The sequence below is a fragment of the Thunnus maccoyii genome, chromosome 21 (genome assembly GCF_910596095.1).
Source record: "Thunnus maccoyii chromosome 21, fThuMac1.1, whole genome shotgun sequence".
NCBI lineage: Eukaryota > Metazoa > Chordata > Actinopteri > Scombriformes > Scombridae > Thunnus > Thunnus maccoyii.
The window spans coordinates 6,543,519-6,569,080 of NC_056553.1; the positions used below are offsets into that span (position 1 = coordinate 6,543,519).

Below are 25,562 nucleotides of genomic sequence, written 5' to 3' on the forward strand. Positions count from 1 at the left end.
CCCTGTTGCAGTAATGAGGGTTAGTGATGTGACTCTCTCTCTCTCTCTCTCTTTCTGTTTTGTGGCTAACTGATTACTGGAGAGCTGTTGCTGCTGTTGCTATCTCTGGTGAGTTGCCCTCTATCTCCGTCCTCTGTCCCTGGACCATAAGCCCTGCTAGCAGACCATCAATCAGAAGGCCACAACAGGACCTCACGTAATCACAGCTAGTGTGTATGTTTGTGTGTGTGTGTGTGTGAGAATACACCAGATGTGTGCTTACGTGTGCAAGCATGCATGTCTATGTTACACTGCTGATTTTACAACCTAATATGCTTGAAGCAATTTTTCACTTTGCTGGAGCGTCACGCCTCAGGAATATCCACTGACAGCCGCCATCTACTATTTACTGGTATTCCAGCATTACCAGGTCTCTAATCTCATCAGTAATTACAAACACCTTTCAAATGAAATGGGGAAAAAAAAAATATATGCAAAGGTTTAAAAATAAATACATCTGTTGCATGAAATTCTCAATGAAATCAAGTGATTCAATTAAGATTACATTACATAGTGAAGCCAATACTGGTAACTAAGTATTCATCAAAGTATAAATGTTGCTAATAAGGAAGATTTATTCCAAAAAGGTTCTACAGCAACAAATGCCTATTATAAATTAACTTGTTTTTGGTCTAAAATTCAAAAGAATATCAAATTTCAGTCATTTATTAATCTATAAATCCTTTCAACGCCATGTAATATCACTTTAAAGTCCATCAGTTGCTTATGTTGATGTTTGTTCAAACGTAGCCTGCACTCTATGTTCAGAATAAGCAGGGTGGGACTGTCGGACCTTTGCCCGTCTCCAAGGGTGAGACTGACAGTCTGCAGCTAAATCACAGCAGGGGAAGATTGTCTGCTTGGCAGGATAAAGCCAAGTGTCCCTCTCACCTTTTCTGTCATCTTTAGACAGGTGCAGCGCACAGGTGGAGGCTGCCAGTGACAGATGCCGTCTAAAGTTTCAGATTGTGTTGATAGAGCCGCTTGAAGCGTGGAGAAAAAAAAAAAAACAGCGGTATGACTTACAAACTTGACAAACTAAAACCGTATTATTGCATGTGACCTTAAGTGGCTCATTCTTACTTTCCCAGACATTCAAGGTCTTGTCTGGTTTAGAGGAAGTTCTGAAAATGTGATCACCCTTGGGGGAAACATGATAGTGGCCAAAAGGAGATGACTTTTCTTAATTATTGTTATTTAATGCAAAGATGTCAAAATGAAATTGAATGACACAACAAAAAGCTGCTGCTGAGGAGCGTTTCTCCTCAAAATGTTAAGTAGTGATGCTATGAAAAGAGAATACTGTTGTATATTGTTCAATATAACTATCTTTTAACATACAAGAAAGAAGAATAAAGATTTTCAAGAGTTTTAAAAGTTAAATTTGTGTTTCTTCTTATCCACAAACCCTCACAGATGTCTAATGCCCCCAATGTAAACAGTGACACTCAGTGCAGGATTGTATTCTTGCTCAGATTTACTGTTACTCTCATATAGGAGGTAGACTGAGGAGCTGCTGTATCATTTTGACAACCCTGACATTAACACAGCACAACGGAAAATAAATAGTCAAATCATGAAATATTGATACTCCAAAATAAAAACTGTATCCTCCAGTCTGGGCTCTTGTACCTCTACGGAGACGGGTCAGCAGATGCTTCATCATCACTGAGAGACTGATGGAGGTTGACAAAGAAACACAGCAGAGCCACCTTTCACCACACTAAAATGCAACAGTGTTCTCTCAGCCTCCAGTCTGGAGAGACAGTTAAACTCACGCATTTCAGGAGAGGTCAGAGCCTTTGAAGGGTTTTGTTTTTGTTTTTTTGTTCAATCCCCATCTGAGATAAAGCGTGGCCGTGATATGATGATTTGAATGCGTTTAAAAGTGTTGGTATGAATATCAGAGGCACTTTTTGCAGGCCTTTCGTCGTGCACAATCTGATTCAAGTTGCCCGGTGGGCTAATTGAGCTGATTTGCGTGTCCTACTGCAAGGTGAAGCGCTACTGGATGTAATGGAAAACACAAACTGCTCGTTGTCTCCTGTGCGTAAAGTCACTTGAATATTGATCACTGCATAATAATGATGATGATCACACAACGGAGCACGAGGCTGTCTTTAAAAAAAAAAAAAAAAAAAAAAAAAAAAAAAAATCCTCCAGTCGTGATGAACTGGCTGCACGGCACCGGCTATCACTTTCACAATTACAATTGACTCCGAGTGCAAACCTCTATCACGGACAAATTATTTTCTCCCCTCCAACACCAACATGCGCGGTCAAAAGAAAACTCACCGCAGCGCTGCATGCAAATATTAATCAGTGTTGGCCAACCAAAGCAGGGCGACACACAGGTTAATGCTCTATATTAATATGCCAGGGCAGAGAGGGGTGAGAGAAAAGCTGTACCTGGTCTTGTTGAGCCGCTTTCGACGGTGCATTGCCTTCCTTCGCCGTGGTCATGATTCTCTACAGCTGGGAGAAACTGTTGTTTCCCCGGCAGGAGAGAAAAAAAAAATGCAGAAATGTATACCGGTGCAGCAGATAACCGGTGGGCACAAGAAGAAGAAAAAAAAAAGGTCTATTCACAGCGCCTACAGGCTGCGTTTGCAGCGGCCAAGGTGTGAAATAACAAGTGGTGGAAGGACGCGCTGCTCAGGATGAGAAAAGGCAGAAGATTTTTCAGTGGAAGCGAAAGAGAAGAGGAGGAGGAGGAGGAGACATGTGAGAGAGGGAGAGGGAGAGAGAAGCATCGCATCTCTTGATTGCGGGACTCCGCGTGAGCCATTCAATATTCCAAAGGCACTTGCTTGGCTTGCATTTCAGCGCAGGGTGGGTATGCGTTGCAGAGTGAGTGGATATCAATTAAAAATGCGCATTGAAATTAAGTACTGAAACTTTAATGCTGAATTCATGAGGAATATAAGCTCATAAAATATGCATCTGCAAGCAGAAAGACATTCTAACAGTCCGATTTCAATCATAACAGTATCAGATATCCAGGCTTTACAATGTTTATTCATATTTATTGCAGCATAAAGGCCTATCTTGTTAAGACAAGTCCCTTCCCACTTTGGTTTTCAGTAATGCTGTGGTAAAGCTGCTGGTAAACTGGGCGAGCAGCAGTGTTGGAAAGTAAATTTACTCAAGCACTGTACGATTTGATTTTGTTCTTTTTACATCACTTCCTTTGTTTGACAGCTGTAGTTACGTGTTCAGATTAAGGTTGAACATGAAACCATATAATAAGCAACTCAAACAACGTCATTTAAGATTAAACCATTGGTTTCCAGTCTATTTGGATTGTGACCCATTCCAGAAAGAAAAGCTCTTCATCATGACGAGATGCTGAGAGTTTGAACAAAGAGTGATTTCTCCTCTAAACTTCTCATTTGGTTTCATTTTAATAATCACTCAGTGGCCAAAGAATTAGTTTAAATTATTCATGATTCCACAGAAAAAGCACAGACTGTGTCCAAAGAATTAACACTTTTTTTTGCAGCAGGACTTTATGGACTATATATATGTACATATACATATATATATATATATATATATATATATATATATATATATATATATATATATACTGTATATGGTTAAGACCAGCTCAATGTCAACAAGCTTCAAAATTAAAATGATTTTAGTTAAGTATGATTGAACACAGTACTTTACCTGTGATGGAGTGTTTTTACATTAATGTAATACATTGATGCATTAGTACTTTTACCCAAGTAAGGTATCTTTTTCTTAAATAAAGTCAAATTCAAAGTTTACTCATTTAAAGTGCAAAATCATACCAGGGTGTCTCAATACACTTTACGGCAGTAAAACAATATTAAAAGAATCGAGGAGGGACAGCACCAAAATAAATAAATAAATAATGGGAAATTTAAAGAGGATCCAATACACAGAAAACCATCTGAAGTAGCCAATCGTGTGACACGCGCACGTTATCACATCACTACCAATGATCGCAGGAACGCAGATTTTGGCGAGACAGTCTAGCTATTCTAAGTAATATATTAGTACTTTTACTTAAGTGAAACTGAATTTCCATCCACCGGCGGTGAATTCCTGTAGTGAATATAACAATTTTTGCTTTACATAACTTTCTTGCTGTAATTAGAAACAAAACATTGATGCTCTGCTGCATTCATGCATTAGTGATGGTACTGAAACACTAAGTGGGCTGAATGTAATGTAACAGGCTTAAATCTTGTATTCATACAGGAGCTGCAGAAGTAATAACACAGAGAGTCAATAGTGAGAACGTTATTATGTTTAAGACATGAGTGGTTCTAAAAAAATATGATCCAGGGATGAAATAGCTGCAATAAACTGGAACTTGTTAAGACTGAGGCAAAAGGTTCAGAGAGGGGTTCTGAGATTTTAACTAAATCTAAAAAAGTATATATATAATTAGCAGGGAAAGGGCATATTCAGTTTATTGCAGCAGTACTGAGATGGACCTCTCATGTCATCTACATTTAACAATAAGAACCACATTTCCTTTCATGGACTTGTTCAATTAATTACATCCACATGAGTGTTGTACTGTCCCTATTAAACACAGCAAGGACATGACTTACTTTGATTTGCTCAGAGATGTATTTATTGTTAATTAATACCTTAGTTCCCAGTTTGACTCTTTATATTCTCAGTTTGCAACCGAATGTGCTGCGCTGTTAATTAAAATCAGGTGGCAGCTTGATGAAGTCAATTAACCTGGAATCCCAAATGAAGTCTGCAGTGTTGTTCATGTGACCAGCAGAGCGCAACAGGCAGAGAAAGGCCTGTCCTTCAATAAAGTAGCCTCAGTGAAAAAAAATCCACAGTTGGATACCCTTAAGACCCCTAGGACATTCCTGATTCTTCAAAATGTTAAAAATGAAAAATGTGTAATTTTTGACAAATTTTCTCACCAAACAAAGCCAACCTGTTCGTGAAAAATGAAATGAAAGCCCACCCGGTGTTCGCAACACCATCCACTTGTGACTCAAAACTACATTAGAAGTCTCCTCCACCAACTCAGACTGTGTTTACCATCAAAAGAATGATGTATGAAACTGAAATGACTCCTCAACAGCCAATCAATCAGCTCCAAACGAATGACGGCTACTCCGGGCCAAAGCCCTATTGGCTGTTGACGGATGCTACTGTATGTGGTCGGACCGCGGCAGCCGAGAACACAATAACTACCTTACTGTGGCTGTGTTACAGAGTGAGTGTACAAACCTCATGTCTCATGATGTTGACAAATGGACAGGAGACGGCAGTGATGAATGCTCCTGGGAGTGGCTCTGTTTAAATACACATTCCTGGGAAGTCAGGAATTAACTGACTGACAGTGCCAACCTGCCAAAACTAATGGAGCCATCCGCTCACTCCTGCCCAAACATCCCACTGCCAACGCCAAGCTAGAAGCCAACATAATGAAGTGGAAGTACTTTTGCCCAATTAAAACTTCAACAAAATCAATAAATGCTGTAATTTTAAAATACTATACACTGATGCATTATTTTGGCAGTGATTTTAGCTGTGTAATTACTGGAAACAAAATCCTGGCTACTGGGTGATGATTATGTAGATAAAAAATAATTGCTACAGTTAAAGAGCTGTCTCCAATTAGCCCTGCAAATTTTGAGTCTTCCATCATATCTTCCATTAATTAATTAATTAAAATGAGCCGACATTCCTCTGACATTCCTCTAATAGCAAACAGAATTGTCATACAAATGGAATCTTTGCTCAGTTTAATTTTAGAAGTAGAAACCAAAAGCAAAGTATGTCCAAGAGTTTTAGTTTGCTTAAAGCAAACAGTTGTTTCCTCGAGTTCTTGGGCTGTGCAGCTTTTTAATTGAGATATTTGGAGAGCTAAAGCGTAAAATCCCCGTTAACACCATCGGGTGCGAGGGGGATCATGCACATTACATGGAAATCTGGTGTGTTTGTGATTAAGTCTCTTGCTGAAACTCATAAAAATCATACCCAGACAGAACGGAGCAGTACGTTCTGACAAAACAAAACCTTAAGTTCAAATAAGATAAGACTTTGACTTATTAAATATATGAACCAATTATGCTATGTTTGTTTTTTCTTCAGTATCTGCACACGCATGCATAAAATCGGCACAACTTCTTCGGTTTTAAGCTTATGCACGCACACATCCACGTCCATAAAATGTGTCCCAACACAACCATTTGTGGAGAAAATGGAATCTAAAAAAAAAAAAAAAAAAAAACGTATTTCCTGAGTTATAGTCAGCTCCACTCTCCCAGAACATATTCTGTCATTGCATATGGCCAAAGTCATCTATCAGTGTTACATTAATTCCTATATCAAACCCTTCAATGCAGCAAGCCCCCAGTGCGTAGAATAGCCAGGGGAACAAGTGTAATGGTATGTTTCGAAAACAAAAGTTGTTCAGTGCTGTAACACCCCATGACTTGTTTTGATTAAATACTTTATGGAGGTATCCCTTCCCTTGTGGGCTGCAGTGTTATTTCCTGGGACGTAAATTTTGATACGGACAAATCTTATATAGTATATGATGGAGGAAGCTTGCACATAAAATAAGACCGATATCGCCTTAGAGAGAGGTCGAGGATGGGTAAGTGATTACTCTGGTGTTGACACGGAGCAAGACCAAAGGTCTGGGATTCACACTCTGAGACTCTGCTTCCCAACAGATGGTGGGATGTAGGACTGTGTGCCTCAATTTTTCCGTTCTTATTTGTCTGACACATGATGGCAAGCATTGGGATATTGGAAAAAAAAAAAGTAATTGCTTTTCCATCTCTCCCTCCTGCTCCCACTCCCTCCGAATACTCTATGTGAGGTCCTTACATAAATACAGATCGGACCCATCATCCTGACAGAGGCGGGACGCATCAGGATGCAGTTTCTCCTCTTGCCGGCATACAGCACTTTATGCCAGGTGTGACTCATCAGCCTTCACACCACTCAGCCGTGAAATGTCAACAGAGCCAGATTCCACAAGCATGCCTGCATTTCCAGTGCTGGGCTGATGAGCACGTCTATAGTGGTGAATGAGTTTTCAGCCTTGTCCTTATTAGCATACTGTCTGTGTACAGTATGTCCTCCCTGCTGACAAAGACAGAAGCAGAAGCCAATCCGGTTCTTCAAATTGTGCCATCTTGTCTGGTGATGCTTTAAAAACTGCTCATATTTAGATACACATGTGGCATTTTGTGGTAGGAACACCGTGCAGGTTTGTGTTGTACAGTGAAAAGCCAAAAATGTGAATTTTATGTGGGTTTTTTTATTTCATTGTTAAACTTTTACTCTCTGTTTCACTTTACAATCCTGTTTTTCTCCCTGAACTAATGACATATTCTTAACAGGTGTCGCATGGACATCATCATCTTGTTTTTGAAAAGGCTCCGTTGTCATGACAACAGCGGTTGCTTCATGCATTAAATGGGGTTTATTCAGGATTGCTTTAAGTCAGTTCTTTTGTGTTTTGCATCGCATAATGTTTTAAAACTGAGCTGACTGTGGATGGCTTGTTAACCCATCCAAACTGCTCAGACCCTGAGAATAAGATCACAAAAGAAGAACAATCAGCAACACATTCCTCACTTAAACTTTTTTGTGTGTTAAAATATAACTTCATCATAGGATTGCTTTAAGTCAGTTCTTTTGTGTTTTACATCACATAATGTTTTAAAACTGAGCTGACTGTGGATGGCTTTTTTTTTTAAGTCATCTTCAAGCCCATTTGGAAAAGAAAATCAACAGAAAATATTATTGATGGAATATGACTTGACTTAAGAGTGCAGCACACACAAAAAAAAAAAATCAAACCAATCACCTGCTCTTTGAGGAGATTACAAACGGCTGATTCAGCGCACTATCACTCCTTCAAGGACTAACACTTCCCGCTGCACCTAGAATAACAGCACACCTCCAAACCGCACCTGCTAACACATTTAGGACCCTGCTAAAAGGCCAGCATAGGCCTTCTATAACACATTTCAGCACCAGGAAAAAAGACAGCTCCCAATACTGATCCAGACACCATCAAAAGCCTCACTGTGCTGAAATAGATTTCAGCACCACGTAATGGACAGCTCCAGCGGAGCATTTCACTGCCACATCCAGGACTCCTTTCACTGAGAAAAGGAAACCTGAAGAGAAAAATACCAGCACAATGGGCTTTTTCCCCCTTTACAGAAGATGGTGAGTGCTGAAGCCACAGAGAAATGATCTTCAATAGGAATCAAATGTCATTAGGGTCCTATCATTATAATAAATTGATATGTCTGGAAAAAAGATTCATTCATATGACAGTTTCTTAATAATAACACCTCATTATTCTTAATTGCAGTGATTACTACAGGCTGACAGTTTTACTAAAAGGAGAAGAAGGTAGTTATTAGAGTAAAATATGTGTTTTTATATATATCTAAAGCTTATATATTCTCTATAGTTTACTTCACATCCCAAAGCTGCTGTAATATTCTGGGCAAACGCCAAGTTGACAGCAACATATTTGAGGATTGAGACAATATATAGCAGAGTATATGTTATGAAAAGGTTGCAACTTACAGTTCTTATATATACTGGAAGTCAGTGCCAATTAATATTTAAGTATCTGCCAAAACTAATAAATAAATAGTTCTGCACAGAAAGATTTGGCTAAATTCCCAAAACAAGTCCAAGGTGAGTGTGAAATGTTCAAAATTGGATCCAAAGATCAGCAAAAGGAAAAATTCACAAACTGTGTTATTATACAGAAATATCATCAGCAAAATGCCCCAAAAATTCCAAAAGATGATCTTTTAGATCTCAGCTGCACAAGATGATATTTAATATTTCAGGTTTGAGAAACATCACTTTCACCCCTGTTAGTTTTATTGCAGAATTACAACTTACAACTTCAGCGTTCATTTTATCATTCTCATTAGTACATGGAGTTTCTTGACCCTGTGTAAAAACCCAGCATAACTTTGCACAACTCCAGCAAGGCAGGTCTAATTAGGCACAGTAACTGCAAAGACCTGTGTCGGTATGCAGGGCTTGTATCATATGTTTTGTCAGTAAAATAACCATTAACTAGCTGCTAAATAAATGTGGTGGAGTAAAAAGTACAATATTTCCCCATTAAATGTAGTGGATATAAGTGTAAAGAAGCACAAAGTACCTACAAATTGTTCCTACAGTACTTAGTTACTTTATTACATCACTTCAGCCTACATTCCTTATATGGAGTGACTGTAAATGTGTTTAGAGTTGCCGAGAAGTGACAGTGATGAGCAACAATTTGAATATGTCCCATAATTTCCTATATTGTCAAAAGGGAACATCTCATTCCTAATGGCGCAGTGATTGAGGAGGTAAAAGAAAGGCAAGTCGAGAAGCTGAAGAGAGTGAATAGAGGGGACAACATGACCCTCCTGAATGAGCATGCTGTCCTGACTCAGATATTAATGGCATGATAATGTGTTTTCTTTCTCTCTTGGCAGAAAAAGAAACAATTTTTTTCTGAGTTCCTTTCAGAAAAGTTAATTAAAATACATTTGATAGCAAAGTGGTAGCTTTTAATTCTGCTAAAAAATTATTACTACCACAATTAAATCAACTTTTTTTTTTAAATTAAAAAAAAAAATTCCCTCCACAAATACCCAACAACCCTCCCAAAACCAATCATAAGGAGGTTACAGAGTCTGACATTCACTGTCTAAGGCAGCGGTTCAGGGTCAGAACCCCAAGAACAGGTCGCAATGCTAATCTAAAGGGTCACGAGATGATTAAATGGGTGGGGAAGGAGAAAAAAAACATATTTCTGCAGCACCAAGTTATGTTTATGTTTTTATACTTTCTTTCGTTTAACTCATAACACAGACATAGGCAACCAGTGACGAGGGGTTGGAAGTATAAGCACAGAAGGGGTCACAAGCCAACCGGTCCATTTTGCTTTGTTTTTTTTTTTCATAACATTTTTTAACATAATGTGGTTCAGAGAAAGCATAAACAAAGAAAAAACACAAGCTGCCTCTTAATTATATGCAACTGGTCCAGCGTTATGGCAGTGTGCTCCATTAAAGCTTATTTAATAACAGTGAGCCACCAAATGTGCGGTTCAGCAGTTTTGTTCTTCTGCCTGAATGAGAAATGGAAACTGTGACTCCAAATGGTGTAACGGCACTGAGCATTAAGATAGTACCCAGTGTCCCCCAAATTACGGAGGGTGATTGGTGTTTAACTGCAATCATGTTTTACCTCCTTATGACCTTTAAAGCAGTTTGTGAAGTTGTGGACTCAAATAAATAAACTTATACAGCACACACAAAAACCAAAAAAACAATACTTTTTTTCTATGAGAAGTCATCTGTATTATCCACAACTGCAATGGTTGAGCTGGAGCTGCCGTGTGTCTTGCTCTCTCAGTCTCTAGACCATGATAAATCACAAGTCGGGAGAACATTTGTCACAGTGGGCCACATGTCCTTTCATCACACCAGGTCTCTCTCTCTTTCCCCCCTCCCCTCACTCGTTCTCACTCTCCCACTCGCCTCTCATTCCTTCAACCTCCATGGTAGTTTCATTCCTCACAGAAAAGCTTTGTTGTGAATTTGTCACTGCCTGAGCCTCTGTGTTAGCCATGCCCTTGGGTTTCTAATAGGGCCAGCAGCGCATGGTGGCTCTGAGATAGAAGTGGAGCTCGGTGGGGTGCTCGCTAACCCAGCCAGATGAAGAATAGACGGTTATGCGGCGAGGTTTCTGACAGGTAGGACACGGCTGCCACAGGGAAAAATTTGAATACAGTGACTTTACGGACACACGCCACATTGAAATGGTGCTTGACATACAGTATGTGTAATGAGTGCTGTAGAGAGATGAATAAAAAGTGTACAATGGGCGCTGAAGACGAGGAAGACTTAGTGAGGCCCAAGGAGGGAAATGCTGTAATTGGATCTTCTTTTATAGGCTCTGGTATATTTTACTTGACACATCCCTCCGAGTACCGCAACTAACAAAAACTGCCCTTGATGTGATATACTATATGTGTCTTGTTATTTCACTTCAAAATAATGCAACGGAGTAACAAAGCATCATGAAGGAAGTGAGGTTTTGAAGTAAAACTGGCAAACTGGTTTCTGTCTGCATCCCAAAGGCAAAAGTCAAAACAGATCCATACTGTTACATTTAAAAGTCAATGACTTTGTCTGGAGCTTTGAAGATGAGAAAAATCAGCCTAGATCTCAAGCTGATTTAAGAGCTAATTATAGAAGTAAAAGTATTTCAGATACGTGGCTTATACCCGTGGAGTATTCTTTTGTATGAGGATGAGGTGAGGATGATTCGAAATATTAAAGGTGAGATTGCAAGCAGGGGGATACTTCCTCGAAGCAGGCAATAAAATAACTCATTAAAACTTCTCGTCTCCTAAGACAGAAGATAAGCAACTGGGTAGAGAGGGTGGATTCTGACAAAGACAAACCAAATAACCTCAACGGCAGAGATTCGTTATCAAAATCACCCCTTTTATCGAGCTTTTCTGATTCAATGTCAAAGCCCAATGCATATCAGTAATGACATGGATTTTTAATAACAAGGATTTTGCCTGAATGGAGTTGATTATGAAGTGCGGATGATAACGAAAGTGTGTGCAGAGGCTACATATTCGAAACAACATTTTCTACGCAGCACTCTGTAAATGTTGAGCACTGGAAATTGAAAAGCCCTCTTACATGAAGTATTGACCCTGAACTGCATAGCAGCAAAGGCCAATGTAGACAGGGACAATTAATACCAATGAAAACCAATTTTAGGTTCGGTAAGGATAATATATGATGTAACCATGACAGCGTGACATCCATTTACAATCGTTAAATTAGTTGACATGCATCTGTGGTCTGTCATAGGCTACTTTTGGGGACAAATTTCAGTCTTAGGACCAGCTAACCGGGGACAGCTTGTCCAATTGGGGACAAAAGCCATGTCCCCAATTGGGGAAAAGATGATTTTTGGGTCAGTGGTTAAGGTTAGGGTTAGGGTAGGTCTCCAGGTGTGTGTGTGTTTCATTTTTGACTTATAGCCAGACTTCAGTCTTGTCAAACTCAAAGAGGTCTAGAAAATTTCAAGCACAAAAAAGCAGAGACATGATGGGCTGTTGTTATACATAACAACAAAACTGCCCTACCAGAGGTGCTGTTTCAGGAGATATTTTCAAAGTTGAAGCAGAAAATGATTGCCCGAGGATTTCAAGGGTCTTATAGTTTGTTTGTTTGTTTGTTTGTTTTTTAAGATTTTGTCTTGAGTATTCTGTGAACTTAAGGAGACTGATGTTTGGTTAGATGTCAAACTAAGATGTCCATTCCAAAGAATGTGTGGCCTCTTGCAAACTACTCTAAATACAATTTCTAACAAAGACTGCGTTACGACTTTACACAAATGTTTACAACTTCAAACCTCTTTCTAGAGAGAAAAAAAAGAAAGAAAAGTGGTGCAAATAAATCACTGCAACAAAAAAGAAACAGTTTCACCTGAATCTTTGACCCTGTTGAAATGAATGACTTCAGGATCTTGAGTCACTATTATTTACTGGAAAATGTAGATTTATTGCATATCTATAGCTTTAGTGGTTGAGAGGTTAACTAATTAATCCTAAATAATGTATGTATGCATTGATGTTTGGATTTAAAATAGTTTTTGTGACAAATATCATTGCCAACCAAAGGAAATCCAAAGTCAGCATCTCTGTCAATGTTAAATTGTCAGTAAAATCAACAGATTACTGCGGGTTGGAAACATTTAAATAGAGTTTGTTGGCTACACAAACACTTTGGTTCCAACATCCTGAGAAAAAGACATTTATATGACAATAATTTATTAAAAAAAACATGTCTGGGATGAGTTATCTTTGTCAATAGAAGTTGTTTTCCATTGTGAACAAAATTGAATGGCAGCAAATAACCTCTCTGAAGGCAAGAAAATGAGCTCCGATATCATCTGTATTATTTTTCAAATAAGCGGAAACAAAGCACCCTGCAGTGTCACACAGACTAGTTTTAACATATTATTTACAGCCTTTAAATGGTAAATGGACTTCATTTCTATAACGCCTTTCTAATCTTCCCACCAACAACATTCATCCATTCACACATACATTCATACACTGATGACAGAGGCTGCCATGCAAGGTGCCAACCTGCTCATCAGGATCTAATCTAATGCACAGTCACACACATACTCACACACAGGTGGTGAAGCCATTGGGAGCAATTTGCGGGTTCGGTATCTTGCCCAAGGACACTTCGACATACGGACTGGCGGAGCCGGGGATCGAACCACTGATCTTCCGATTAGCGGATGACCCGCTCTACCTCCTGAGCCACAGCCGCCCGTCAAACGTACGACTTCACACACTTCCAGCTAGTGCTTAAGATCGCTGGATAAGATCTGGGTGAAGGTACGTTTGATCTGATGGTTAATTGCTGTATGGTTGCCCAATATAATTGAACATAACGACCTGCTTTGTTTGCAGCAGGAGAGAACACAGGGGAGGTGGTAAAGGAGAGTGGAAATCTGACTGCCAGAAGCCAGCTCTCTCATGCTCTCTCTCTCTGGCAGTACTCGTCCTCCTATCAAGCAACAGGCCAGCTGCTCAATTGCCCGGGGTGGATGAATTGACCTTCTACTGTTCCCCGACAAGGGACACGAGCTGCAGAAGGATTTCCGATTGGCCGGGGCAAAACCTGCCTAACTAATTTACTTGAAACGGATTTGTGAGCAAATGCATTCTGCGACAAATATCAAGTCTGGCAGGCTGTTAGGGATGGGAACAAAGTCTGACATCAGGAGGTGGCTCAGGAGAAGGAATGAAAGACAGATAACAAGAGAGGAAAAAAGAAAGAAAGCTTACTGTAGCTAATGTACTGTTACCGGGGTCTTGAATTCATGGGCAGACTTTTCAATTAGGCTAAAGGTAGTTTATGGTCCCACAAAAGGCCCATAAAATGTGAGTGATTTTTATAGCATGTATGAATGGCATGATTTTTATGGCGTGAATACAAATGAGTGTCTGAAGTATTTCAGGAAGACACTGTGCAATAAATAACACATTAAGGGGAAATATACTACAGGGTAAAAACTATCTGGACAGCTAACCCCATATGTGATTGCTGACCATCTCATAGACAAAATCATAGACATTAACATGCTGCTGTAAGAGCCATCGCTCTTCCAGGAAGGCTTTCCACTAGATTTTTGGAACCTGGCTGCAGGGATTTGCTCACATTCAACTACAAGAGCACTAGTGAGGTCGGGCACTGATGTTGGGGATAAGGCCTGGCTCGCAGGCGGTGTTCCAGTTCATCTGAAAAGGTATCGGGCGGGTTTGAAGCCAGGCAATTTCTTTCACAACAAACTGGAAAAAAAAGCATTTCTTTATGGACCTCGCTTTGTGCACTGGACAAAAGGACAAGGTTATCTGAAGGGACATAAAAAGGAAAGCAAAGCAAAAAAAAGCAAAGTAAAAAGGTAACTGAAAACAACGCTAGCGCTGCTAGCAAGGATTAGATTACAATTTTTTGTTTCCTTTGCACTGTATTCCACTGTATCATTCTCCTCTCACTTTTAGGCATACAAAACAAAGCCCCCAAAACAGCTCTTTGTGCAACAGGAACTAGTGAGCAACTGTTTGTCAGAGAACCAGAGACAAAAGTGAAATTTTGCATCCACGGCAGTGTTAGTTGATAATGTAAATACCGATGAATACAGATGAAATACAAAATAAGTAAAGGAGGGCCAAGTTAACATATTTTTTAAGTAAATATTGATCAAAAAGAGTGAATATCTGCCCATCAGTAGATTAACACCAGAGACCAACAATTAGTTTGAAACATTTTATTTTTTCTACCAGCTCTCGCTGTGTGTGTCTGGGCTGCTGACAGAATGACACAGTACGGTTCACACATCACAGTCTGGCAGGTCTGAGCTTTCAAGAGAGAAAAAAAATGATGGTCATAAATCAGAAACCAGTATTTGAAACTAAAATGACAACTTCTGTTGCATTTGGACAGCTTTGCCCACCATCTGCTGTGAATGACAGTTTGGAAATACCAGTGCACAGTGTGAGTGAGCAAGGTGTGCTTCTGGGGAGGGTGAGGTGGGGGGAGAAGGGGGGGGGGGACGGTGCACTCAGACTGTCAAATCAAAGGGAAATCAAAACAGTGCATGGTCGGCTGATCAAAGTGTCAATGAGGACCTCTGAGACTCTGCCGCTTCCTGCTGAGCAGAAATACAAGCTGTTTGATAGAAGACGCAGGCATCTAGGGAGGACAGACAGTAAATGTTTTCCAGCAACAATACAGAATAATGGCTAGGGAGGAGATGGAAAAGATTATGCTGTTCTTGTTTATTATTTATCACATGAAGGGTTCAGATTCGATGCTGTTGTGATTGTGCTGCTGTGTTTTCATTAAATCGTACTCGTACGCTGCGTAGCTATTGCCTCCTGTCTACAGCAAAATGATTTGGACTCCACACAATGCGTGAAATATGAACTTTATGGAAGATTCTGTGAGTATCCGGTTTTAGTATTGGTTCCTGCGCTGCAATTAACATTCAAATAAATCCTGATTTAACGCCTCACCTGATACCCCGTCTCACAGATCCTCGGTTAGTTTGGTGTAGGGAGAGATAAGCTGATTTTTGTGCCACAGAGAGGCAAGAACTAACAGGAGCACCTGGCCTGACGTAGTGAAATATGGCACCCATTTACATCACTGAGACAAAAATAATTTCGTGTTCTGACATGCAAGCTAGACAAACTGCTCTCCCTGAGCCTGGCTGAAAAGACTTCTGCCTTGATTGCCCTGACAACGACGACTTATCATTGATGTAATTATGAAAATGCCATTAGACAGCTGTGATACTGTAATCAAGACAAAAAAAAAAAAAAATCCTCTTCCAAATTGAAGCCGAGAGTAAGTTTGAGGAGGAATAATCTACCAGAGTTTACGGATTGATTCAGTGGCACCACCGAGGCAGGAAGTCCACATCCCACTCCCTTGCTCCCCTTTTCCATCAAATGGATGCACAGCAACAGCGGGAGACTAATAATTAGTGGCCATTGGTGCCAAAGACAGAGTGCATAATGGAGTTATTGGGAGGCGTTGGGCCAATTGTACATATCATACCCTAGACGCACAGGCTGCAGCTGTGCTAGAGGATCAGAGGGGAAATAGATTCCCAGAGTAAACAAAGGTAGTGGATTAGCTCTTAGATGACAACTGAGTCTTCGTGTACACAGTTCTCACAGTATAGAGAGGAGGTATGAATACCTTTCTTTCTGCTAGTGCAATGTTGTGCACACATATGGATTTAAGCCTAAAGCAACAGATAAAATCGAAATAAAAAAAGGGAAATCCAATAGAAAACCTTTCCATCCTGTATGGCCTTCAATTCTGAGACAGCATGAAAGAGAACAACAAATCTGTCCAATTTGACTCATCTTTCCATTAGGCGCAGCAGCATTCAACAATGAACCACGGCATCCTGTTATCATCAAGGGAGCCCTCCCCCTGCATTCTATCTGTTTGATTCCCAACCGCCCATCTGAGGTCACTGTCTTATCACCTCTCAGCGGTTTCATCAACAGGCCTTTACAGCTGTCGGCCTTCAGTAATTCTGCTGTTATCTGCTACAGCACAGTCAGCAGCCAGGACCTAACACCTGCACATGCACACACATACTCACACAGTGGGTTACAGTGCTGTATCTGTTTGCCAACATTTCAGGCTGATAATGGGCTTTATAAAAAAAAAAAAAAAAAAAAAAAGTAGTGGATGATGGAGGTTGCAAGACCTTAGCAACATCAAAACAGTCTAGAAAACTCATTTAGAACTGTTGAAATGTTTTTGTGGTTTTTATTTGTTGTCTTTCATTAAAAGGTTCAATCAAAAAGTCTTTCTAGTATTAGAAAGGTAACGTGGGTTAAGTTCTATTAAAGGCCCTGAATTATATATATAAATATATATAGGCCTATATATATTTTTCCAATCAGCAGATCTGAAACCAAGTTTTTGAGGCTTTAAAAATCTATTTTTTCCACCCTGCTCAGAGCACAAACCTGCAGGAGGCACAGAATACTGTACTACTAAGATCCTTTGTATCTGCATGGAACTCTGGAAACTGGCAACGTCGACGATGAGCAACTTTAACAGTTAATAGTTGTAGTTATCTGTAAAATCTTCCAGAACCAATGCTAAGGGGATTTACAGGAGTTAAAACAGATTCAAACAGAAACAAAAAAAGGTGTCATGGGCTTTTAAAACATCTATATAAACTTCTTCTTCCACTGCTGAATTTTTCCAATCATTGAAGTTTCTCCACCACATTTGTGCACTATTCGGGATCATGCAATCGCCTCCTGCTCCAACTCCAATGTTCTGCCAAAAGATATCTATTTAAAGATTTTTTTTATGGAAGATGATAACTGTCTGGAACATATGGGGAAGTTGGTGATGGAGAGTGAGTAGATATGTTTCTATGCATGTTTGATAATATGAAGATCAGATGACATGAGATAAATGTAATATTCCTTTAATTTATTCCAACACATGCACAGATGTACAAACACTTTCCAGTCAGAGCCAGATGCACTCAGCAGCACCTCTCAGAGTTAGCTAAAATTAGTACAAAACAAACCCCTACAGAGCTTCGATTTGTGCCAAAGACCCCTTCCGCTCCGGAGGACGCTGACATTTGATGACAGAGCTCAGACACGGGGAGCCGGTGGAGCTTTCAGCAAAACTACAGCAATCTACACCAAACACTTTGCGATTTTGTAAACAGTGTTGTTTACAAGCTCTGCTTAAGTCCCTTTTATAATATTGTTCCCATCACGCTGCAGTGTTGCCATTGTAAACCAGACATTTTAGAGTGTCATTCCCCTATCTCACAATATGTTCTCTAACTTTTATATAGCTTGTCTAATTTTCATATAACAGAGGCTGGGGAACAGACAAATGTGCCATTAACACTGCAGAAAGAAAGAGGCCTTGTCATCTAAACCATTATAACATAAATATTTGATCACAACATAAAAGGTCTCTCTTGTAAGTTAGCCTGGCCATGCATACAAAGAGGGGATTTAAGTCTTAGTATGTCTGTACACCACAGTGGGTCAAACAATTTTAGATCAGCATGAAATCAATGTGTTCTTTGGTGCTCATTAAATATTAAAAATGCTGTTCCTAAACCTTATAATCTACACTGATTACTGCAGTGTAGAGCCTTAAAATCTGTGCTAGCGCACAATGCCTAATGAGAGCGTAACAGCAGAATTGGGAGTATTCATCAATTTCTGATGTCCACATCTTGTGCTGCTTTTGCTGTGTATGTTATGAATACAAAATGAAACACGATACACACTCACACGAACATCATGCATCTCAGAAGTACAGCCAGTGAAGCAAATTTCTTTTTTTTTTTTTTAAATGAACCACGCAACGATCAACATGCAGCATTCAAAGGCGGTGAAACTCACACTCATCATTATCATGGCGTGTTCACAAAGAATCTCATTAGCGCCTTATCAAAAAGGAGGGAAAAAAAAAAAAAACACACGCAGAAATGCAGATGCTTTGTCCATCATGCCTGCTTGTTATGATAATATTCAACACATCACCATCACTGGGACACAGCAACTCTTACAAAACGGTATCTGAGCACCTTATTTGGAGGTGAAAATGAAGGTAATGATTAAAGATCTACCCAAAATGTCCATTATAAATAAACACATCTTGAAAACATACAGTACTTGCTGGTTCAACTTTGACCTATACTGAAATCTGATACAAATAGATGCTGATATTAATAACAACAATCATTTTTACCACTTTTTTTTCTCAAACAGAGTCAGGTCAAGGACTGAGCATGGGAATAACAATGGAAAACACCTTGAGAAGGACATGAAGGGACCTCTTTCCACAGATCAGTGATGTAAACTAAAAATTGGAAGAATATGTCATAATAACAATATAAACTGTCATGGACATTGTTTGAAAACACTAAACACGTATGAAATAATACACAAAACACTGCTGGGTTGAAGATTAAGAATTATTATTGTACAATAAGGAGACAGAATACACAAAGATTTGCATCAGGTCATCTCACCGAGCAAAAAGCAACCCGTATCTTTTATAGTTACATAAGGAACATAGAAATGATCTGTGATTGGTCAAATCATACAAACTTATGGATTACAGCCAATGGCAAACAGCCACAAGATATACATTTACATGCACATGTATGTTAGATAAGAGCTACATCGCCTAAAGACACAAATCAGGGAAGAGCTCCAAGCTATATGTGGCCTTTGACCCCTTAACATGTCATGTTTACTCCAGGACTCAGAATATGACCTTCTTGGGCATGAAACAGGATGGAGAAGGCCAGTGGAGCCTCTCAACGATAACAAAGCCAATCCTTTACATTTCCATTACTGTTACAAAACAACAACCACCAACTAGTACAGAAACCTGTAGTTGACTAACGGATTCTGTTCCAAGCTTTTTAAATATCAGAGATTTCTGCTTGTTTTTCCTCTATATCGGAGTGAACTGAATACCTTTGGGTTTTGGATGGTTAGTTGGACAAAAAAAGACATTTAGGCACACCTTAGGCTCCTTATAACATGTGATGGACATTTTTTCACTTGTTTAACATCTAAGAGATTAATCAGTTCATGAAAAAATAACCAACAGATTAAGTACTGAGTTACAGTAATCAAACAGTACAGCCCTAAAGCTGTGCTAATTGCTGTCTTTTCTCAGATCTCAGCAACAACATAGGTAATTATCTTCAGATTAGATAGGAATGATATCCACACCACTGCAAAAAAAGAACACTCAGATTGTGAAAAATTGTAATTTTGCAAGGAAAGCACACAGTCAGAAACATGCCACAAGTACTAAAAGACATTCATATTGGTTTGGTGTTAATGCCCTCCCATCACCTGCATTTTGCATTAACACACAGAGCCAGGCTCACATCTGGCTGGTGGAATGACTAGACATGATGCACAGCCTGAATGGCTCGTGCTCTCTGTTTAAAGGTTGCCCTCTAATAAATTTCTCTGCAGTGACCAGAGTCTCCCGCTCATGAATAATAAAGGAGTTGCTCTGATCCCATTCTTCACTCAGACGTCCATCTCATCTAACATTTGACACTGCAATATTACTCTCGACAGAGCGCACCACCAGAACCTGCGTTTCAGACTCGCACACGGCACAAATGGAGTCACATTAAACTAAGTTTTTCTTTGTGGTGTCACCTACCAGGCAAAGTGATAGTAAATTAATTTACTTTCACATAGTCTACTTGTCTGTCTGGTTTGTAGAGACATGGTTGTTGGAATAAAATAAGAGAGCATTGTGATCCACATAAAAGTGAACTTAAGACAGTCACCTAAATCTTTCAAAGTACTCTCAATTCTCATATAGTGGTCTAACTTCTTCCATATATTCTATGTTTACCTGTTGTCTTGATACAATCACAATAATATCAGTTTCCATATCACTATTTCCATCAGTGCAACAACAGTCTCGCCACAGTCACCATTCTGCTGCTCTGACTTTGTTTTTTTTGGGGTTTTTTTTTACATAAAACACTGTTGTCAGTCACAAATTAATTGCAGTTAATTCTAATTAGCTGTTTTTTCATTCTATTTTAAGCTACAGCCAATGAAACTCAACACTTCCCACACACTTCTTTCATATTAAGCTTAATGAGCATGATTCCTTCTTTTCCTGGTTGGTTTTTAATGTGAAATCTTTGCAGGAAACGTTGATTTTAATTCACAGTAACTTAACACTGGATGGAAGAACGGCAAAGTAGAAGCAATTGGAAAATTTTCCAATAGGGAGACTTTGTTGTTGTGTAGTGGAAATGTACATTTTGCTCAATATCTACAGTACCACAGCCCGGCTATGTGGCGTCAGATGGAGCACGAGTACAGTTTGATCCAAACCCCTTCGAAAAAAACAAAGACAGATTCAGCCAAAGGTGAATTCTTAAAAAGGTCTGCCTCCTCGTTATAGCGCCATCAGTACTCACACACGCTGTCATATGGGTTCCCCTATCTGACCATATCCTTAAAGTGAGGTTGAATATACAGTGTATCTAAATACTGTATGAGGCTATAAAGCACCTTGTCTAAGTGGGTCATAAATTACCTGTACACATTAATTCTCAGACCCATATCAGCTGAGTTATGGCCTCTAATTCAAAACTGGAGGAAGGACAACAGCCTACAATCCTTACAGCTAAAACATGATGGATAACCACTGGAAAAGCAGTCTTGTAGTTATTGTAAAACAACAGCTTGGTGAAGATAATGTTGAATATTATAAGGTATAGTAGCTATGTGTAACGGGTTATAGTATTTATTCATGATGGCAGCAACTAAGGATTATTTTCATTATTAATTAATCTATCGATTAAGGCTGGGTGAATTCAATATTATTGTTTATCGATTTAAAAAAATGTCAATTGCTGATTTATAATTTATTATGATATTTAAGGTGAAAAGGCAGCAAATCCCCTCAGTCTAGAATCTGGAAACAGATACTGTTCTTTGGGCATTTTTGCTAGAAAAATTGCTTCACTGATTAGTCAATTACCAAAACTGCTGTTAATTTTCTACAGATCAACAACTCGATTAACTGACTAATTATTTCAGCGCTATTATTTATTTTTCATTATTTTCATCAGGTTTCCATTTGTTCAACAATTAGCACAGAGTCTAGCACAGGAAAAAAAACAACAAAAAAACCCAAAGACATACTGAAATGACATTTGCCAGATTTCCTTGCAATCAGACACAAAAAACCTTCCTGTCACGTCCCCAGCTCTGACAAAAGAAAAGGAGAGTTATGAAGAAAGGGAGCCAGAGAGGGAGAATGAGAGTGGAGGGTATGGGGAGGCATTGATAAATGAGGAGAAATGTATTGTTCCTGTTTCATGAGCTGATGAAAAAAGACAAGACAAGGTACAAGGCAGACTGCACCACTCTCAGCTACAGTCAAATTACCGAGCGCAGTCATGCATAAAATGCATACAACTGGGGAGAAAAATGGTGAAAAACAAGTTGGAATTGCAAATCAGTATATCTCGGATCATCCACTGAATACAATACGCATCTAAGGTAATATTGGTCTCTTTGCTCAGATAAGAAGTAGCTCTAAAAATACTAAAGCTACAGTAAATCTCAGAGTATGCTATTTCTGTTTTTGCTGAGAAAAAAGGTGGGGCTTTGGTAGACTGGTAATTTTCCGCCCCAATATTTTGACCCCAAGTCATGCTATGATTTCAAATGTGTCTTACCCTCACTGTCCTAGGGAAAAACTGTCTTTAAAGGTGAGCTAACCAGTCTCCTGTAAGGAGATGGAGAGTGGAAGGGCGGGTTCAAGCTCGGATAACACACTTACCTGCCTTACATGTTGACTGGGTACAATTATTCTGGTTTCTCTATCAACCTGCCAAAACTCAGACAAATTGTATATCATTCAGAAACTTCAGACTGGACTTTTTGAACTCTGGAGAGCTTTTACTACTCTGGTTCAGGTAAGAACTATACCTGTTGAACTCTATTCGACCTCAAATTCAGCTCTTGTTTCTCTTCCAAGGTAACCACAGTTCCCTTGGAGTGGGAAAAATTTTGATATGCAGCATTGGACTTGACTGGAAAGTCTAGCAAAGCAAAATACACCAAGGACAAACTTTCAGATTATGCAAAGTTCATTGGAGCCTACTAACAAAATAAAACTGCAGTCGTAATGACAGGCAACCAGCACTGTTCAATACATGAGTGAATCAGCTTCAGAAGGCGACAAGCTACACATAAGAAATCCATAACTGTACTTCTTACAACAAATGAAAAAGTAGCAGGTTGTATCCAGCTGTTGATTGACACAGATTGGCTGCTGTGAGGACTGAACTTGTAACCTTTCTGTTCTGCGACAGTGCATCACACAGCCACCCCACTGCTCTACACAGATACTGTATCAGCACTGTTTTCCCCTGTAGTGAGCTGACATCTTCAAGGCTACAGAAATGATGATAAAAGACCCTGAAATGGGATGCATTGGAGGAAAAAAAATGGTTTATTTTATTTATTTATTTTTTTTCATGAAACCACAAGAGAATTATTGCAAACTGTGCACATAACAAAAATTGCTGCTGACTGGTTCAACGTAATGATGGGGAAAGCCTGCTTCAAGCACTAACTTCAATACACAAGAAAACTTGGATGACCCTTGAATGACTTTGCTTGTTGCCTCGTCAACATTAAATATAATCAAAAGTAACAACAGATTGTCGGTAGGATATGTGCAAAATTGCCTTTGACTGGTAACAGAGGAAGCAGTTTGGGGGAGAACAACAACAACTCTGAGGGATGAAGTTGGGAGAACTCGACTGACCCTGAAATGACTTGTATTCTACCTCGCTGACTTTATGAACTGCCAAAGGAAACAAAGAGACTTACTGGATCAGCAAGATGCGATATCCCTGTCTAAATTCATACAGGCATATCAAAAACCTCGGAATTACACCTTGGGAGATTTGGTAACAGAAGAAAGGACTCTGCTAATCACTGACTAATACAGCCTCTCATTCTGAAGAAGATGACAGCGGGAGGTTAATCTGTTATGATAAGAGAAAGATGTTGTGGTGGATTGACTGAGATGGGTGGAGAAGTTGCTGCTTTAAAGAACCGAGGACAATGGAGGGTGTATGAGCACACAAGGAAGTTTGAAGTCTCAACTGTTTTTCTCCCAGACTTTGAGAGTCATCTTTGTTACAAGTATGGATTTTCACAGTACTCGGTAATTTTCCTGTCAAGAGCCTAGAGTGACTGTAATCATCATCATGATGGATTTGGCTTGCATAATCAATCGGAAATGTGGCATGAAGAGTACTGCAATATGGACAGTAGTTTTACCCAGAAATAACATTTTAAAAGAAAATTGGAACTTCAAACAGGAAATGCTTGATGATTATTTGATATTTGTTAGGATAATCAGGGCAAATTTTAATGTTAAAAAGAGATAAAAGAAATGGAAAATGAAAGGTAAAATTTTAAAAACCTGGAAAGGTTTAAATGGAAATGCTCAAATTGAAAAGCTTACATCTATGAACATTTATAGGGAAACTGAGGAAGAAAACAAGGTACAAGATAAGATATTAAAAGTCCAGTGTGTAGGATTTAGTGGCATCTAGCAGATTGCAACCAACTGAATACACATCCCTTCATCCTCCCCTTCCAAGCGTGTAGAAGAACGTACGGTGGCTGCGAAACTCGCGAAAAACACAGCAGGCCCTCTCTAGAGCCATTGTTTGGTTTGTCCGCTCTGGGCTACTGTAGAAACATGGCGGTGCAACATGGCAGGATATGTGGAAGAGGACCTGCTCCCTATGTAGATATAAAGGACTCATTCTAAGGTAATGAAAACACAACAATTCTTATTTTCAGGTGATTATACACTAATCAAAACATACTTATGAATATTATATTCCATTTCTGCCAAGTCTGTTCCACTAGATGCCACTAAATTCTGCACACTGGACCTTTAAGTTGCAGCTGTTGCCAACAATATAAAGGCCAACTGCACAATAAAATGCAGATGAACTGCATAATCCGTCACTCTACAACATGGAAAAATGTGCCGATCAACAGCCTTGGGTTTCCCCAAGTAGCCAGCTAGCCTTGAGTTGAAGCTTACTGCAAGAAACCACATATGTGCTCTTTGCGAATGAGACAGAAACTAAAAAATCAAGAATGCATGATATTAATTCTTCTTTTTAATACAGAGCTCACCATTGTGATGACCCCTGCGGTGTCACCTGTTGTGTGCTGTGTTTGCTGTGCAATTTACCTGGTTGTTGTCCACTTTGTATTTGCAGGTGATCTTTAGCACAACTGGGAACACCTGAGGGTATTCCCAGGTTATTTAATTCTGGGCTGCAGCACAGCTCTCTCTCTGGCTGACCCTCTGGCACTTGGCTGCTGCTCCAGCTCTCCCTTTTTCCCCACAGACACCTTTTCGATTTGGTTGTATTGCTTTAGTTCTTTGTCTTTGCTTATATGCACTGCACAACACTTCCACACACATCTTCCACTCATGCACACTACACTACTGATGATACTGACATCCACACCCCATACTGTACATATATCGTTAATTTGTTTAATTTGTTTTAATAAATTATCTTTTGTTGAACATTGACATGGTGTGTTTCCCTTTTGTGGTGGCCACTTGAGCCGGGTCTTAACACCATCCGTGAACACAGGTTGTATTTTGTACATTTTTTTCAGCCCTTGAAAAAGTTTGAGAGTCAAAAGGATCCAATTTTGTTCAAGTGAAAGGAGAAAGTTTCCCAAACACAAATCTGTGTTGTAAACCAAGGATTTCCAGCACAGCGTTTTTTGTGAGAATAAATAAATAAATAATAAATTCCTTTTTTATAAAATAAAAATCCAC

At 39.4% G+C, this 25,562-nt stretch overlaps 1 protein-coding gene across 8 annotated transcripts in view; it reads right to left on the reverse strand.

Annotated features, from left to right (window-relative positions):
- Nucleotides 1–25,562, reverse strand: part of LOC121888433 (dipeptidyl aminopeptidase-like protein 6) — a 198,614-nt gene that overhangs the window by 84,775 nt on the left and 88,277 nt on the right. Inside the window, exon 1 of one of the 8 annotated variants that reach the window (XM_042399934.1) lies at nucleotides 2,449–2,826. The exons of 6 other annotated variants lie outside the window; for them this stretch is intronic. In XM_042399934.1, the coding sequence (XP_042255868.1) occupies nucleotides 2,449–2,502 (54 nt within the window). In that variant the 5' untranslated portion in view covers nucleotides 2,503–2,826. Of the gene's footprint in view, nucleotides 1–930; nucleotides 958–2,448; nucleotides 2,827–25,562 lie in introns of those variants that run through there. One more of the 8 variants, XM_042399936.1, reaches the window with a different exon arrangement.